Raw genomic sequence first — 19,360 nt, forward strand, 5'->3', positions numbered from 1 at the left:
TCCGGCTGGCTCGCCAGGCTCCATTCTAATAGTATGTAGTTATGATTAGAAACACGTAGTTTTAGTCAGTAAGTAGTCAAGACAGATGTCAGACAAGGTCTAGGTGGTTTGTCTAAGAGATCCGGCTGGCTCGCCAGGTCCCATTCTAAATAGTATGTAGTATGATTAGAACACAGTAGTTAGTCAGTAGTAGTCAAGACAGATGTCAGACCACGTCTAGGTGGTTTGTCTAAGAGATCCGGCTGGCTCGCCAGGCTCCATTCTAAATAGTATGTAGTATGATTAGAACACAGTAGTTTTAGTCAGTAGTAGTCAGACGGATGTCAGACACGGTCTAGGTGGTTTGTCTAAGAGATCCGGCTGGCTCGCCAGGCTCCATTCTAAATAGTATGTAGTATGATTAGAACCACAGTAGTTTTAGTCACTAGTAGTCAAGACAGATGTCAGACACGGTCTAAGGTGGTTTGTCTAAGAGATCCGGCCGGCTCGCCAGGCTCCATTCTAAATAGTATGTAGTATGATTAGAACACAGTAGTTTTAGTCAGTAGTAGTCAAGACAGGATGTCAGACACGGTCTGGGTGGTTTGTCTAAGTGATCCGGCTGGCTCGCCAGGCTCCATTCTAAATAGTATGTAGTATGATTAGAACACAGTAGTTTTAGTCAGTAGTAGTCAAGCAGATTGTCAGACACGGTCTAGGTGGTTTGTCTAAGAGGCAGGTTGACAATAAACATCAAATAGTACAACAATCAAGGACAATATTTTAGTCATTGATCTTTTATTAATTGATCTGATAAAGGAGTTTTCATATTCACATGACTGTCTCACACCTGCAAATGGCCACACTTATTTAGGAGTTGGATTCTGGGGAAACAAACATTTTGAAATAGAGGGTTGACAGATGCTTTGGTCTAGATAAGCTGCAGTGACATGGAGCATTCTTCACAGTTACCAGAAGAGGGAAGCATTTCACTTAACCAGCTAAAGGCATGAATGACAGAGAAAGCTTAGACGAGGTTATTTAAATCCAGTCTCACACAGTAGGGATCTATGGAATGCCGATAAAGGTGTTCCATAGGAATCAGTTCAGTGAATGCCTAAATTCAACACATCTGGTCTTCCAGGTCGGTTAAATTAAAAACATGCCTGCGCACTCCAGGACCACGGTTGCCTACAAGGTGCAGTACTTCCCAACCTTCTCCTCTGGGTTCACCAGACAGGCACACCTGCATCAATTAGTCAATGGGTTGATGCAGTGGTGGGCCGTCAGGGCCTGCAAGGCCTTCTCTGCTGGCCTAAACATCATCAGAATATAATTTTTTTTTAAATATATTTTCCCACAAATATGTATTAAATTATTCCCCAGAGTAAGAGTTATACTCTTCATTTCATAGCTTTCCTCTTGGTTGCACTGCTTCCAGCCCCAGGTTGAGATTTGGAGGGCTGGTCTTTACGTTAGATCTTTTATCCAATCATATTCAGCCATCATGTGTTGCCAGGGGTCTAAAATCTGCCTCAGCCTTCAGAATCAACAGTGCGGGCGCTTGTAGCTTAAAGTGAATGGAATTTAAATTTTGTGTCAACAATCAGCTTTAGAGTTGGCTATTGTACGCCTGCTGGCTGGCTCCAGTGTTACACAGGAGGCCAGCTAGCAGGGTAGGGCGTCCACTCTTTTGATTGGATTACCAATATTGAGAGGCAGGTCCTATGGGCAGGTCTATGCAGATCTAGGAAACTAAATTTGATAAACAAATTAATTCGCGTTCTACTGTTTTTTGAACCCACAATGGCGGAAGGAGGAGAAGTATCGATTTGGTCGAGGATATAATTATAACGCCATTCTCAAGACGAACTTTTCAAGAAAAGTTAGACATTGTAAGGAGAGGTCGCCCGACGCCACAAAGCCTGTCACAGGCGGGAAAGGGGTTCGTTCGTTCGCCACTTTCAAAGTTTCAACTATGAGCGCTGTCAATGGCTCACAGGCTCCGAGAAGCACTGCAAACTGTACTGCTGGGAATGCCTATTATTTGCAAGTGATCGATTTGGTGTTTGGAGCCACACTGGCTTTGCAACTTGAGTTGTCTAACCAAGGCAGCAACGAGACACCAAAGTACGGCTGGGCACTTACAAGCAATGGTGCTTTTGAAAACGTTTGGGGACACCAGAGTGGAGCTACAGCTCTCACTCGTCCTGCGTTATGTGACGGACACGGGAGTCAAGGAGCGATTTATCCGGTTTGAAGATGTGACAAGCGGCAAGCGAGCTGATGACATTGCCGCTCTTATTTTCCGTTTCTGGAGGAAAATGAATGTAGTCTGGATAAAGTTGTGGCACAGTGTTTTGATGGCGCAGCAGTCATGGCATCTGGACTCAATGGGGTGCAGGCTAAAGTTAAGGAGAGGGCACCGATGGCCTTATTCATTCACTGCTTGCACATCGACAAAATTTAGTACTGACTCAAGGAGCCTCAAGCTTAAAGAATGCAAGGTCTTCTTTGCCAACCTCAATGGCCTTGCAGCATTTTTCTCACGATCCCCTAAGCGCACGCAACTGTCTAATAATCAGTCTTTGGTGAGTAGGCATACAATGCATGTTATTTTTTATTAAATGTGTATGTATGTTTCGCATTTTATTTCGTTAATATTAAATAGCCTATATATTAACAAAATAAAATGGCAAATAGCCTATGTTGCAAATTATTTTTTTTCTTTTTTTTCAGTGAATAGTTATGTGTCTTTATCATCACGGTGAAACTGCTTTGGGTGCGACAATGCGCTGTTTAGTGAACACATCTGTAATTTAATTTTTTGGGGGACTTAAAGCTCAAAGTTTGTGGACCAGAAATGGATAGAAGAAGAATATTAATATAACTCTGTTGCACTCGACTATGTTCTTGCCTATTAGTTGAACTGTACTGTATTGTACTCTTCCCCTGCAATTCTCTGAAAAAAATGTCAATTTCAAGGTGACGCAACGCCTGGTTATACTGCGTTTCTGTCTAAATGTATAGTGTCTAGAGCCATGGCATCTAAATGATGGTAATAACAGGTGGATTAATTCGGGTGGGACTGTGTAGGACCTCACTGAAGGCCCAGGCGCCAGGCCCACGGCACGCTACTGGTTGATGGTTAGTAGACTGAATCAGGTGTGTCAGATTAGGGCTAACACGGAACCCAATCCGGCTGCGCGCGTGCGCCATCGTGCGCTATCATGCATACATTTATTTTGGGGACAGGTCGAAAAGCATTGAACATGTATGGCAATTTAGATAGTTAGCTTGCACCTGCTAGCTAACGTTAATTTGTCCTATTTAGCTAGCTTGCTGTTGCTAGCTAATTTGTCCTGGGATATAAACATTGAGTTGTTATTTTACCTGAAATGCACAAGGACCTCTACTCCGACAATTAATCCACACATAAAACAGCCAACCGAATCGTTTCTAGTCATCTCTCCTCCTTCCAGGCTTTTTCATTGTTACACTTATATGGTGATCGCATCTAAACTTTCATTGTATTACCACGACTACCGGCAAAATGTTCGTCTTTCATTCACCAACGTGGGTATAACCAATGAGGAGATGGCACGTGGGTACCTGTTTCTATAAACCAATGAGGAGATGGGAGATGCAGGATATGCGTCAGAAATTGGAATGAGTTCTATTTTAGCCCTTGGCGTCGCAGACGCTCGTTGGCGCGCGCGAGCAGTGTGGGTGCAATAATTGAATAACAAGGATTTCTAAATTTATTTTGCGACGCTCGCGCACGCGACGCGTCTGGTCTGGTCGGCATGTAAAACCAAAATGTGAAATGTCTGATGGTCCCTGAGGAGAGGGTTGGGAAACCCTGAACTGGGGGCCTTAATCTTCACTGTAGTGCTGCTTTCCATTATTCTGGGTGATTAATTGATTAAAGTGGTATATTGGCTATTAGTATTCCAGGCCTGAATCAGTCCCTGATTAGAGGAGAAGGATGATGATGAGGTTTGAGGGTCTTTCTGTACTGTTACTATGGGAACCTTTTCTCAGTATCAGCAGTGGTGTTGCTGTTGTTAGTCATGTTCACACACAGATCAGCATGGAAGAAGTGTGAACAAACATTTCTCAGAGGCCTTGTTGTGTTTCCTGCCTGTGTGCATGCGTTAGAATGTGAACTCTATTGATCTGTGCAAACACATATCACTCTGTAAATACAGTGCATTTGGAATGTATTCAGACGTGTTCACTTTTTGCACATTTTGTTACGTTACAGGCTTATTCTAATCTGGATTAAATCGTTTTTCCCCTCATCAATCTACACCTACCACCTCATGATGACAAAGCAAAAAAAAAAAAGTATGACAAGATTTTTTTTAAATTCAGACTCTTTACTCAGTACTTTGTTGAAGCACTTGACAAATAAATTTTGATTTGATTTGAAGCCCCTTTTGGCAGTGATTACAGCCTTGAGTATTTTTGGGTCTGACGCTACAAGCTTGGCACACCTGTTTTTCTAGGAATTTCTCCCATTCTTCTCTGCAGATCCTCTTAAGCCCTGTCAGGTTGGATGGGGAGTTTCGCAACACAACTATTTTCAGGCCTCTCCAGAGATGTTCAATCGGGTTCAGGTCAGGGCTCTAGCTGGGCCACTCAAAGACATTCAGAGACTTGTCCCAAAGCCACTCCTGTGTTGGTTTGGCTGTGTGCTTAAGGTCATTGTTCTGTTGGAAGGTGAATCTTCGACCCAGTCTGAGGTTCTGTGCGCACTGGACTAGGTTTACATCAAAGATCTCACTGTACTTTGCTCCATTCATATTTTCCTTGATCCTGACTAGTCTCCCAGTCCCTGCCGCTGAAAACATCCCCACAGCTTGATACTGCCCCATCAAGCTTTACTGTAGGGATGGTGAAAGGTTTCCTCCAGACTTGACGCTTGGCATTCAGGCCAAACAAATAGTTCAATCTTGGTTTCATCAGACCAGAGAATCTTGTTTCTCATTGTCTAATAGTCATTTAGGTGTCTTTTGGCAAACTCCAAGCGGGCTGTCATGTGTCTTTTACTGAGGAGTGTCTTCCGACTGGCCACTCTACTATAAAGGCCTGATTGGTGGAGTGCTGTAGAGATGGTTGTACTTCTGGAACGGTCTCCCATCGCCACAGAGGAGCTCTGGAGCTCTGCCAGAGTGACAATCGGGTTCTTGGTAACATCCCTGACCAAGGCCCTTCAATCAATCAATCAAGTTTATTTTATATAGCCCTTCGTACATCAGCTAATATCCCGAAGTGCTGTACAGAAACCCAGCCTAAAACCCCAAACAGCAAGCAATGCAGGTGTAGAAGCACGGTGGCTAGGAAAAACTCCCTAGAAAGGCAAAATCTAGGAAGAAACCTAGAGAGGAACCAGGCTATGAGGGGTGGCCAGTCCTCTTCTGGCTGTGCCGGGTGGAGAATTATAACAGAACATGGCCAAGATGTTCAAATGTTCATAAATGACCAGCATAGTCAAATAATAATCAGAAATAAATGTCAGTTGGCTTTTCATAGCCGATCATTAAGAGTTGAAAACAGCAGGTCTGGGACAGGTAGGGGTTCCATAACCACAGCAGAACAGTTGAAACTGGGACAGCAGCAAGGCCAGGTGGACTGGGGACAGCAGGAGTCATCATGCCCTTCTCCCCTGATTGCTCAGTTTTGCCAGGCGACCAGCGCTAGGAAGAGTCTTGGTAGCAAAGGGTCTGAATACTTATGTAAATAAGGTATTTCAGTTAATTTTTTCAGATTTTTTTTTTTTTACCTGTTTTCACTTAGTCATTATGACGTATTGAGTGTAGATTGATGATCTTTTTATTTATTTAATCAATTTTAGAATAAGGCTGTAATGTCACAAAATGTGAAAAAGTCAAGGGTCTGAAAACTTTGCAAATGCACTATATGTCTGCTGGATTAGGTGCTATCTATACAGTTGCTGTACTTCACACAGCAGCTATGAAAATTATGTTTCTGATTCCCTCCCTCTGCATCAATATTGTGTTTAATATTCACCATTATATTACTGATTAGCACAGCGGTCTAAGTCATCCACAGTGCTGAGGCGTCACTACAGCCTGGGGTCTGATCCCTGGCTGCGTCACCATGACCAGGAGCCCCATCGGGCGGCCCAAAACTGGCCTAGCACTGTCCGTGTTAGGGGAGAGTTTGGCAGGAGGGGAGCTATCCTTGGCTCATCGCACTCTAGTGACTCCTTGTGGCGGGACGGGCGCCTGCAAACTGACCTCGAATGTCAGTCGAATGGTGTTTCCTCCGACACATTGGTGAGGTTGACTTCCGTGTTAATGAAAGGAAAGGGGGATACCTAGTCAGTTGTACCACTGAATGCATTCAACTGAAATGTGTCTTCCGCATTTAACCCAACCCCTCTGAATCAGAGAGCAAGTATTGTGTTTAGAAGTGGGAGGCTAGGCAGGTCATGACCTTCATCTCTCCCGAACTCCACCGAGGAGTTTCAGTGCTGAGACAAGATTGTAACTAGCAACGGGGAGAAAATGGGGTAAAAACTATAATACATTTTTTTTTTATGAATCATTTGACATAGTTTTATAGAGAAGTAATACTTAGTGATGGCTTTGAAATAAACTTGAGGCCAAAGAGTAACAAGTAGGCTGGCTAACCAGAGAGAGAAGATTAAACTGTGGCTGTCAGAGTGAGATGGGATGGAGAACAGTAGCAGGGTTAGTAGTTTCCTGTGTCTGTGAGGTCAGAGCTCAGTACAGTTCAATCTGTCAACCACAACGAGGAGAGAGCGGTCTCGTTCCAGGCCGACTATATTGCAGTTGAGTTGCACACAACAACTAATGGGCCTCCGATTGCTATATCATATAATGTGGTTAGCTGATGTGTTAAACACCTATCCAGAAGTTGTGAGATCTGGAAGGCAACTTCAATGTAGTCAGCCTCGAACACGACAATGTTACGACAGGGGTGGGAGGAGAGAGGGGCCGGGGCTCAGTTATCAGTTGTCCATTGTTTTATGTTAGTATTTTTTGCTGATACAAGATTGTCTTATGTGACTTAGTCATAAGTCTGGGCGTACAGATAAGAGCTGTTTGGGTACGACCTCAGTGTGTGACATCCTGTTCTCATATCCTGTTCTCATATATCTACAGGAACTTAGATGGGTGGAAACATGAAGGATGGAACAAACAATGGTGGCAACGTCAGCTATCTTAATCTGAACAGACAAGCTAAATCAGCTTTTACACACCATGTTCCTTCTCTGTTTCCACCCATCTGCTAAACTGCCACAATGACAAAAAATGTTTTGTAATTTTCCTATAAGAGGAGAGAGAACTCTGGTTGTTGGGCTTTCCTAACGATGCACTGTTGAGTGGTTGTTAATGATTGCTTCATTTTTGCTGATCTTATAATACAGTAGTTGTTCGAGGAATCTACAGTCTCTCTTCCTATAGAATTGCTACCATAAATGGCACATGCAAAGTTACATATTGGTAAATAAATTACATGTATCTTATCTTTGTAAGGTTATAGTTAGGTGTTGTAGTTTACACCAAACTCACCCTGACGACTCTCTCGCTCTCACACCTTCAAGAGGGATTCAAACTTGTTAGCAGGGGGTTTCTGATGAACTTGGGTGGGGGGGGGGTCTCTACCAGTCCAACTGTCTATCCTGCCCTCTATCCACTATTCATAGTGACACTAGTGGTAGATGAATTATTTGTCCAGATCTGCAATAGGCTAACTAGCAATCATACCACACATAAAAGCATCAAAGCTGCATCAATGTTCAATATAAATCCACAACAACAACTAGGAATTGCTGATAGGCAGCAGACAGGCCAGGTGCATCATTGTGCATAAAAGAACAGTATAGACATGAGACACCAGCTCAAGGAAGACACCCTAATGATCTTGCTCAGGGACAATACAGTTATCCTGCCTAGACTAGCCTACAACACCAAAAACCAATAAAAATCGCATATATTTTCTACTCTAGGCTGTAGACTGCAGTAAAAATGTTATAATAGCCTTGTTATTTGATTGTTTCATTCCATTCATTCCATGTGGATAAGTTGTGGTTCTACTCTGACAGATTCTAGAAAGGCACAGCAGCAGGCCAGTCTGGCTGTATTTTTACGCTGATACTGATGCGCTGTCTCTGGCCGATCATCATTCTGTCAAGTCTTTCTATATAGTGTGGCCACAGAGGCCTATGATCCCAGCAGGCCCAGTTATTCAGAAAAGCTCAACACACCTTCTGCTTTCTGATCCGAGCTGCTATTCCTCAACCTACAACCTGAAGCTTAAATATAGCCTAAATACTTGCATTTTAAAATGTATCACCTTTTATGTGTGCATTAACATAACAGGTCACAATGTTTTAATCTGATTAGGCTACTTCTCTTATGGCTCAAATATCAGCAGTGAGTATCAGCAGTGGAAAGAGTGGCCATTTCAAACGGCCTCGTACTCAATTCTTGTTCTTACAATATGCATATTATTATTACTTTTGGATAGAAAACACTGTCTAGTTTCTAAAACAGGTTTAATTATTTCTCTAAGTGAAACATAACTCTTTTTACAGCCCATTTTCTGTAAAAAATGACATTTCCAGGAAGCTATGTCTCTCTTCAAGATACTCTCTATAAAAGGCCTTGGCACTAGGACTGTAGAAACAACGTCACACATCTTCCCCTGGTTGTCATGCGGAGTGAGAGAAAAAATGACTTGATTATCTCTGTCAGGGACTGAAAACAACATCTTTGAGTGATAAGTGCGCACTTAATTTTTTTTTCTGGCGGCGAAGTAGGAACTGGACTGCGCTCCTGGAAAACCCTCGTTATAGGTGAATATGACCTCCGGCTTCGAATTTATTTGATACATGTCCAAATATCATCCTAAAGTATGTTTTTTCAATATACTCTTAATTATATTATTGAAATTTATTCTGGACTTTAGACGTGATGCGACCGAAGAATTTTTTCAAGATGGAGAGGTTAGCACGGCATGGCCAGTGTGCCATGCTAATTCACAGGGACATCGTTCGTTCTAGGTCCAAATGAACACGGTTCTGAACAAAGGACCCTTTGGAGAACATTCTGATGAAAATCAACAAAGATAAGGACCCAATTTGGGATGCTTTTTCATATATCTGTCGAACTGTGCTATCGCTAGCGTTTGACTAGAATCAATGCTGCTGTGTGTTAGCTATTGTAGTAAGCTAATATAACGATATATTGTGTTTTCGCTGTAAAACACTTCAGAAATCGGAAATATTGTCTGTATTCACAAGATCTTTCTCTTTCATTAGCTACCACCATATATTTCTTGAAATCTTTTCTGATGTGAAATTAGTAGTTGACGTTGGTGTCTGTTTTCTCTGGCTACTGCCGTGCGATTTCTGACTGTAGCTATGATGGTGGCTAAGATGGTAGCAGTAATGTAAAACTATTTATAGCTAAAATATTCAACATTTTCGAACAAAACATAGATTTATTGTGTAACATGTTATAGGACTGTCATCTGAGGTAGTTTTTTCAGGTTATTTAGGTTGGTTCTAGGTTATTTAGGTTGGTTCTAGGTTAGTTTGGTTAGCTTTGTGCATGCTAATTGCATGCTACCGTTGCTGTGAAAAATGTCTGTCTGTCTTTTGTATTTGGTGGTGAGCTAACATAAATATATGTGGTGTTTTCGCTGTAAAACACTTCAGAAATCGGAAATATTGTCTGTATTCACAAGATCTTTGTCTTTCATTAGCTATCCACCATATATTCTCTGAAATGTTTTTCTGATGTGTAATAGGTAGTTGACGTTGGTGTCTGTATTTTCTCTGGCTACTCCCGTGCGATTTCTTACTGTAGCTATGATGGTAGCAGTAATGTAAAACTGATTTATAGCTAAAATATGCATTTTTTTTTAACAAAACATTAGAATTTTATTGTGTAACATGTTATAGGACTGTCATCTGAGGTAGTTTTTTCTAGGTTATTTAGGTTGGTTTTAGGTTAGTTAGGTTGGCTTGTGCATGCTACTTCATCCTACTTGTGCTGTGAAAAATGTCTGTCCTCTTTTTTATTTGGTGGTGAGCTAACATAAATATATGTGGTGTTTTCTCTGTAAAACATTTAAAAAATCGGACATGTTGGCTGGATTGACAAGATGTTTATCTTTCAAATGCTGTATTGGACTTGTTAATGTGTGAAAGTTAAATATTTTAAAAAAATAGATTTTGAATTTCGCGCCCTGCACTTGAAGTGGCTGTTGTCATATTGTGCCCGGTGCCGGGCTTGCAGCCTGAAGAAGTCTCCTGTAGGCTTCCTGCACATGTTCATCCACTCCCCTCTAATGTAATTCCAGCATCCAAACTGGACACCAGCCATTCCATTTCACCAAAAACTGTAAAGACATTGGGAGATTGTCAAGCCAAGACTTTAATACTGAGTAGGGAGGGTTATATTTTCTGTTTGTCAAGATTTACATACTCTATTTGATTGTGGTGTTGAAAACGCAAACCATGATGATAAGCACTCAAAGTTAGTAATTGGTATGCAATTATGCGTTGCTTATTGGTTGGTGGAAAATGTGTTGCATATATATTATATAATTAAACAATAAGGCCCGAGGGGGTGTGGCGTTACGCGGCCCCTAAGTGCATCCCTTAGCCGTGGTATATTGGCCATAAATCACAAACCATTGAGGTGTATTATTGCTATTATAAACTGCTTACCAACTTAATTTGAGCAGGAATACGAAATGTATTGTCATACCCGTGGCATACGGTCTGATATACCATGACTTTCAGACAATCAGAATACAGGGCTCAAACCACCCAGTTTATAATGATAAATACAGCACCAAAATGTTGAAAATCTGGTATCCTACTAGCTCATCATTCTCTGAAGCTCTGATCATAAAACAGGCAGAGAGAGTTGGCTCATCTGTTGTGGTCGGCGAACCTTCAACCTTCTGGCCCGTTATCCCTGTGTGGCATCCACTGTGGTAAAGTTGATATCCATGTTTGTAAGCACAGGGTTGCTACAGTTATTATTTATGGTGGTAATACTTTTTTTTGTAAAGATCTGCATGACTTTGTGCACGTATTATCTTGCTGCTTCAGTGTGGGAACAGGATTTGTAGTTATGTCTGCTTGTAAAGTCATAAATCTGACCAGCTATAAGCAGAAATGTTCAGTCTGCAACACACAAGTCCTAAAGCTGAACAATAGAGGAATCTGCATACAGTCTACCTGCACTTGTCATATCCTTTCTGCCTCTGTCTAGATGTTGCTGCTCCCCAACTTCCTGTGGTAAAGGCTTCTACTTCTTCATCTTCCTTGTCTCAGTGTTACCATAGCTCTGACTAGAGACTGGAGGATACTGACTAGGCTCATAACATCTTAAGATATGGGGAAAACGTGCGTAGTCGTAATTATTTTTGTTGTTGTGGCGGTAGCAATGGCGTTGACCCTGGGTCTTTACTTTGGACGGGTGAGATATTTTATTTGATTCATATGCAACTGTCATTGTTGTCTTCCCCTAAAGATTAGGGGTTCCAGAATAGTCAACACAATCTATAGTGGAACATTGTTTACTGCATCGTATAGTTCTCATTCTGAATTAATTATTTGACATGTTAAGCTTCATAGTTTGATCATCTATATTGACATCAGACATGGGTTTAAACACTTGAAAAAAAAATTCAAATACTTTGAGTGTTTTCTGGAGTCTGCCTGAAGTACCAGATGGGACATTTCTATTGGTTTATTGGGCCAGGCAAGATCAAAATGGCACTTCTTTTTTTGTACGATATTTGAAACCCAGGTCTGATTGACATTATCATCAAAAGCTCAAGTTCCTGTACTATCTGTTGACTTTATCTGATATGAGAGAATATACACTACTGTTCAAAAGTTTGAGGTCATTTAGAAATGTCGTTGTTTTTGAAAGAAATGCACATTTTGTTGTCCATTATAATAACATGAAATTGATCAGAAATAGGTTGTAGACATGTTAATGTTGTAAAGGAGTATTGTAGCTGGAAATGGCTGATTTTTCATGGAATATCTACATAGGCGTACAGAGGCCCATTATCAACAACCATCACCCCTGTGTTCCAATGGCACGTTGTGTTAGCTAATCCAAGTTTATCATTTTAAAAGGCTGATTGATCATTAGAAACCCTTTTGCAATTATGTTAGCATAGCTGAAAACTGTTGTGCTGATTAAAGAAGCAATAAAACTGGCCTTCTTTAGACTAGTTGGGTATCTGGAGCATCAGCATTTGTGGGTTCCATTACAGGCTCAAAATTGTCAGAAACAAAGAGCTTTCTTCTGAAACTCATCAGTCTATTCTTGTTCTTGGAAATGAAGGCTATTCCATGAGAGAAATTGCTAAGAAACTGAAGATCTCATACAACGCTGTGTACCTCTCCCTTCACAGAACAGCGCAAACTGTCTCTAACCAGAATAGAAAGAGGAGTGGGAGGCCCCGGTGCACATCTGAGCAAAAGGACAATTACATTAGAGTGTCTATTTTGAGAAACAGACACCTCATAAGTCCTAAACTGGCAGCTTCATTAAATAGTACCCAGGCAGATTGGTCGGGCGGGCGGGCTCAGGGTCAGGACAGGCAAGGGTACAAACCAGGAGGACGAGAAAAGAGAGACTGGGGAAAAGCAGGAGCTGATACAAAACCGCTAGTTGACTTGACAAACAAGGTAAACTGGCAACAGACAAACAGAGAACACAGGTGTAAATACACAGGGGATAATGGGGAGGATGGGCGACACGTGGAGGGGGTGGAGACAATCACAAAGACAGGTGAAACAGATCAGGGTGTGACACAAAAGTGGGCCATGAATAAAGGGCCTTTTGAGTAATTCAGTGAAACATAACTATTTATTTCACCTAATTTTAACATTCTGTCATAAAGAACACAATAATTTTCATTAAAAAACACTAATGTTTTATCATCTCCAGAGGATTAAGCATGACAAGTAACTATAAAAGGTGACAATTAAAGTAACAGGGTTGACCGTGACAGGGTGGACTATTTAATCTTAAATCAGCCATAACTCCACTTGTGACAGGGGGAAAGGAAGCTGGTTGTGTCCGATAGAGAATGTGAACTTTACAAAATGTGAACTTTACATAGACATGTTTTATCTATCTATAGGTAACAGGGTTGACGTGCCATGCTCTAAGCACTTTCCCCACAAAACTCCAGATAATGGCCAAAAAAAGTAAACACAGCTCACTTGCTATTACACTTTTGAAAAAGTAATAAAAAAACTAAAAGTTTAACAGTATTGAAGAGAGTTCAGATTAAGAGACTTGACTGTAAACCGGAGGGTTAAATGTAAATTCATCACCATCAAATAAAATAAAATGAATCATCTTCAGAATTTTCAAAACAACAAAATAACCACGGTTTACAATGATGGTGATAACTTGGAGAAATGTCGGTTGAAGAGTATTTAAATCTTCCTAGAAGTCAGACAAACATGATGTGGGACAACTCATTTATTTGATTGAAAACACACTATTATTATTATTATCATTTTACTAACTCCATATTGTTCCTCCCAAACCAATCTAATTCTTTCTACACTTTTCCATTACACAAATTTCTCCGCCATTCAATTTTTTGTTTTATTTTTTGTATTTCACCTTCATTTAACCAGGTAGGCCAGTTCAGAACAAGTTCTCATTTACAACTGCGACGTGGCCAAGATAAATCAAAGCAGTCAGACACAAACAACACAGAGTTACACATGGAATAAACAAACATACAGTCAATAACACAATAGAAAAATATATATACACTGTGTGCAAATGAAGTAAGATTAGTGAGGTAAGGCAATAAATAGGCCACAGAGGCATAGTAATTAAAATTTAACAATTAAATACTGGAGTGATAGATGTGCAGAAGATGAATGTGCAGAAGATGAATGTGCAAGTAGAGCTACTGGGGTGCAAAGGAGCAAAAAAATAAACAACAATATGGGGATGAGGTAGCTGGATGGGCTATGTATAGATGGGCTGTGTACAGGTGCAATGATCTGTGAGCTGCTCTGACAGCTGATGTGGAACTCTATGTCCGTACAACAGAGGATTCTCTACATGCATGGCTGGGTGTTTAAATCTCATTTTTTTTCCTAATTTCCCAATTAAAATGATTAAGCCATTCAAACAACCATTGAGGAAAAGTCCATCCCATAATTATCCCACTTACATAACTTCTATAATACACCTGCCCAGATACTATTCTAACTCATTTCTTATCTTTCAATTGCTCCCATTGAGTCTCTGCTGGAATCGTTTTCTTAATGGGCTTATTTCTTACATCTCTTATCCCAAACGGTCCAGGCTCCCTCTGGCCGTTCTATAATCACCTCTTTTCCTTCCTTAGATATTACCCAAGAATCCGGACCCACAGATGGTGAGTATGGAATTTTAGTTAGTGTGTGAATCAACTGTTAAATTGAGTGTTTATTCAAAATGTCCACACATAATGTTACAAGGACATAAATGTCACTATATGTATGAAAACGACCGAAATCAATCGCACAAAAGAGTTAGCCGCCTTTAAAAAATATATTATTTATTTTAAAAAATTCAAGGGGAGAAACAGAGACCTAGTAAGTCTTAAGTAATGTATTGAAACTAAATGTTATTTTTACAGAAGCCTTTCCCTTTGGACATGGCCCCTAAATCTATTGATGACCGATATGATGGCTGCAGTAAGTACATGCACAATGAGGTGAACACAGTCTACCTCCCACGTGAGAAGAATACCAGTCCAGACTTCAATAATGCCTGGAATGAAGCAGAGGAAAAAGCCAAACAACCTATCCATGATCTGCAAAAAGAACACTCCATGGCTATATATGTGTACACAAATGAAAAGCCCAAGATCTACCCGGACTTCAACAGACAAGTTAAAGATGGTAGCTCTAATTATGGGACAACATTCCAGTACCATTCCCTACACTTCTATCTAACTGAAGCCATTCAGATTCTCAAACAAACTCAAACAACATGTAGGACCACCTACCGTAGAACCGATGTGTATTTTGATCAGGATGTTGTCAGCAAAGATATCCGTTTCGGCACCTTCACCTCGAGCACTGAAAACCAGGAATTAGGCAGAGATTCATTTGGAGAGACGTCCTGCTTTGAGATCTCCACATGTTTTGGAGCTGACATATCATATTACTCTGTATTTACAGGAGAGAGAGAAGTCTTAATTCCTCCCTATGAGGTATTCAAAGTGATCAACATTCAGACGAAGTCAACAGAGAATAAACTGTGGTGTGAAGTCGTCTACACATTAAATAGCACTAGAGTTCAGAGTAACTTGAATTGCAAGTTAAAAAAAGAAGCAAAATCAAACCTGTGAAGCAGCTTTTCTGCATTCAACCGCACATCAGGAAAAGGCTACATGACGCTCTATATTATGTTGACAATTACTGTATATCACTGGTCATTCCCCCACCAATGTACGATTAAGTCATCTGTAAAAATGTAAAATGTTTACTTTACTTCTTTCAGTTGTAATGATCCTGTTAAAGACTGTTTAACCCTTATTGGTGCCTCAGATTAATAAGATCAAGAGTTATAAAAAATGATAATTTGCTGACATTGAATCAAATTGTAATTTGTGATTTGTTGACATTTGTTAGCATGTGCATTGTGTTTGTTTATATTCACCATTATGTTACTGATTCCCTCCATTAATATTGTGTTTATATTCACCATTATGTTACTGATTCCCTCCATTAATATTGTGTTAAATATTCACCATTATGTTACTGATTCTCCTCCATTAATATTGTGTTTTATATTACCCATTATGTTACTGATTCCCTCCATTAATATTGTGTTTATATTCACCATTATGTTACTGATTCCCTCCATTAATATTGTGTTTATATTCACCATTATGTTACTGATTCCCTCCATCATTATTGTGCTTTTATTCACCATTCGTTACTGATTCCCTCCATCATTATTGTGTTAATATTCACCATTATGTTACTGATTCCCTCCATCAATATAGTGTTTATATTCACCATTATGTTACAGATTTCCTCCATCAATATTGTTTAAATTCACCATTATGTTCCTGATATTCCCTCCATCAATATTGTGTTTATATCCACCATTATGTTACTGATTCCCTCCATAAATATTGTGTTTATATCCACCATTATGTTACTGATTCCGTCCCGTCACGTACAGTTGGCCAAAAGGCTAAACTGAAAAACCTCAAATAAAAAGATGGCGGAGCAGCAAAAGTACTTCTCTGCAAGCGTGTTTATTTACATCGTGAATCCGGAAGAAAAACAACAGTACTGCCATCAAAAGTATACATTACAATAGTATACAATGCTGCCCCATCAACAGCTCAATTGTAACGATATGCGCTGAGAGTCAGGAAGCAAGTTCAGGGAGTGAGTGTTTTAATAAAATAAACATAATCCAAAACAAGAAACACTAACAACGCACAGACAGGAAACTGAAACAGTAACGCCTGTGGAAGGAACCAAAGGGAGTGACATATATAGGGATGGTAATCAGGGAAGTGATGGAGTCCAGGTGAGTCTGACGATGCGCAGGTGGGCGTAACGATGGTGACAGGCGTGCGCCATAATGACCAGCCTGGTGATCTTGAGGCTGAAGAGGGAGCACACGTGACAGTACCTGCTCCCCGATGTGCGGCTCTAGCCGCAGGACGCCTACCAAAATTACAATCCTGGCGATCAGGAGCAGACCTGTCACCTCTGCTGAGGCGCAGGAAACCTGTCAATCTGGCTGAGACGTCGGAGCGTGGTGCCCTAGAGCGCCGGAGAGAGAGCATACATGACGGTACTGTTAAAGTTGATGATATTTACTAGAAGAGAGAGACCAAGTTGAGACGCTAGACCAGGTGGATAAGGTATGATATTTAAGGCAGTTTATTAAGTTTCAAAGATATCTGACAACACGTGCACGGGCTCGTCCATTTAGCTCAGAGGGAGCTAGCAGGAGGAGCCCCGACTCATATTGTGCAATACATTTTATACAGTGAAATGACGTAGGTTGATTCTAGTAGTTCTGCTCTCCTGACTGGTCGCTGTGAGTGGAGGGCGGTCCCCTTCAGGCTGATATCAATGTTCCATTGGTTCTCAGTAGTGTTCTTTGTCCTTGGAACTCCCGCCTGAAACAGGGGTTTGTGTGTGTGTGTGTGTGTATGCATGCGCGTGCTCGTTCAGTGCCATGCCTGTCTGGGTTGTTTCTTCAGTGACAAGATGTTGATGCAGACACCAGCAACTGGCGCCCGAGGTCGGAGCGCCCCCCCGAGGTCAGAGCTCATAAAAGGTCTGTGTCAGCCATCTATCTCTGTGTGTGGGAGTGTGGTTAGTATCAGGCACAGGCAGAACGTGTTTAACTGTGGGGTGCAGCAAAGTGTTTACAACAAAGTCTGCTTTAGTAGAAAAGGCATTATGTCAGTATTATAGCTATGTGTTAAGGTCACATAAAAACATCATTTATTACAGTACCCCCTCCCCTGCGGGTTCAGCTCCAGCCGCAGGACGCTAACCAAAGGACGATCCCGGGGATCAGGAGCGGACCGGTCACCCCTGCTGATGAGTGGGAACCTGTCGCCGGCTGAGGCAGGGGAGCCTGGCGATCTGGCTGAGGCATGAGAGCCTGTAGCAGCTCCCGGATCCCGATGTCATTCCCACTGCACACACACCACAACACAAAAAACACTCCCTGATGCTTCCCTTAGGTGAGGCGTTATTCTATAACGATATGCGCTGAGAGTCGGAAGCAAGTTCAGGGAGTGATGTTTAAATAAAAATAAACATCATCTTGGCTTTCGGCCTGCATTAAAGAACTAAATGGTTAAAGAAAAGTGTGATAAATAAAAAATATTCCAATTAATTTAAGGACCAAAAAATTGACAGCTGTGCCATATAAATTGTAAAATAGTTGGGAAGAGATTTTCGATATACCCATTCCTTGGCATATGTTTTATAAAATTGACACGCAAAACAACGCCGGATTCAAAACTTCACATTTTTCAATTTCTATTACTATACAATATTCTTGCAGCAATAGAATTGTCACGATCTTTCAAGATCGAACCCAGAAGCAGACCAGGACAAGGTAGCGTAGGAAGAAGGTGAGTATTTTATTTACAGTGAAATGTGAAAAGTAGATATATCCAGATGGCGTAACGGGCAGCGGTGGTGAGTAGATGAGAGGAAATAGGTGAATCCAATGTAGTAGCAGAATCCTCTGTCAACCAGGCGGAATGGAGTGAATGATCCAGGTGAGTAACTGAAGACAAAACAAAACGGAGGTAAGTTCAAAGCAAGCAATACGTAAATGAAAACAACAAAACAAATTCTATCCAACTGGAGTCTGGTACTCAGGCACAACATACTATTCATGGCTAACGATCCGGCAATGGAAGTCAGGTCAGAGTTTTTGAAGGGTAGAGATGATGATCAGGACAGGTGTGCAGATTACTGACGGGAAACAGGTGCGGGTGAAACCAATCTCCCAATGAGCTAATTCGCCCGGCAACCAGACAGGGTGCGTTCCAGGACACCTGAAACACACTCCAGGACAGACACACAGGCAAACCCAGACTCAGGAAGCGGGATTCGTGACAAGAATGTTATATATATATATATATATGGGGGATACAATCTTCCCAGCTCTGCAGATTTTGCTGTGAGGAGGCAGAGTAATTAGATCATTTATTTTGCTACTGTTCATATGTAGCTCGTTGTTGGTCACAGGTCCAGGAATGGTTGAAGAATTGCAACATTTGCCTAGAACTAACGCTGCAGATAGCAATACTGGGTGATTTGAAAAGCCATAGTAAATCAATCAATAATATAATAATTATTTTTGCAAAAATGTTTATCTTTCATTTACAATCTGTAGAAGCTATTTGAATAGAAAGATTCAGTACTTTGTGAAACATCACAGCACATCACAGCACAAAATATATGGCAAATAGAAATCCAAAATGGATGGTGTTAAGAGATAGATGGGAGGGGTTGAATGGAGCTGAAGGGTGGGACTAATAACAAGGTCGCAGTTGCAAATGAGAACTTGTTCTCAACTGGCCAACCTGGTTAAATCAAGGTTAAATAAAATAAAAATAAAAAATAACCATATAACATACGGGGTCTGTAAAATGTATATAGGTTCAGACATCTTGTGAAATAGCACAGTTACAAATATAAATCAAACTGGATGGACATCAGAAATAGAGGAAGGACTAAAAACAAACAAAATATAACTATTGTAAAATAGATTGTGTCTGTAAAATGTGTATAAGATGTATAAACTGAAGGTAGAAGCCTAAG

The 19,360-nt window shown here is 40.9% G+C and overlaps 1 protein-coding gene across 1 annotated transcript; it reads left to right on the top strand.

Annotated features, from left to right (window-relative positions):
* Window positions 1-11,067: 11,067 nt before the first annotated feature.
* LOC112076754 (ecto-ADP-ribosyltransferase 5-like) lies at window positions 11,068-15,799 on the top strand. The gene is made up of 3 exons (XM_024143434.2): window positions 11,068-11,474; window positions 14,398-14,427; window positions 14,671-15,799. Exons 1-3 carry the CDS (start codon window positions 11,391-11,393, stop codon window positions 15,385-15,387), a joined length of 831 nt encoding a protein of 276 aa, XP_023999202.1. The 5' UTR covers window positions 11,068-11,390; the 3' UTR covers window positions 15,388-15,799.
* Window positions 15,800-19,360: the final 3,561 nt, after the last annotated feature.

Source organism: Salvelinus sp. IW2-2015, unplaced genomic scaffold, assembly GCF_002910315.2.
Source record: "Salvelinus sp. IW2-2015 unplaced genomic scaffold, ASM291031v2 Un_scaffold3992, whole genome shotgun sequence".
Lineage (NCBI taxonomy): Eukaryota > Metazoa > Chordata > Actinopteri > Salmoniformes > Salmonidae > Salvelinus > Salvelinus sp. IW2-2015.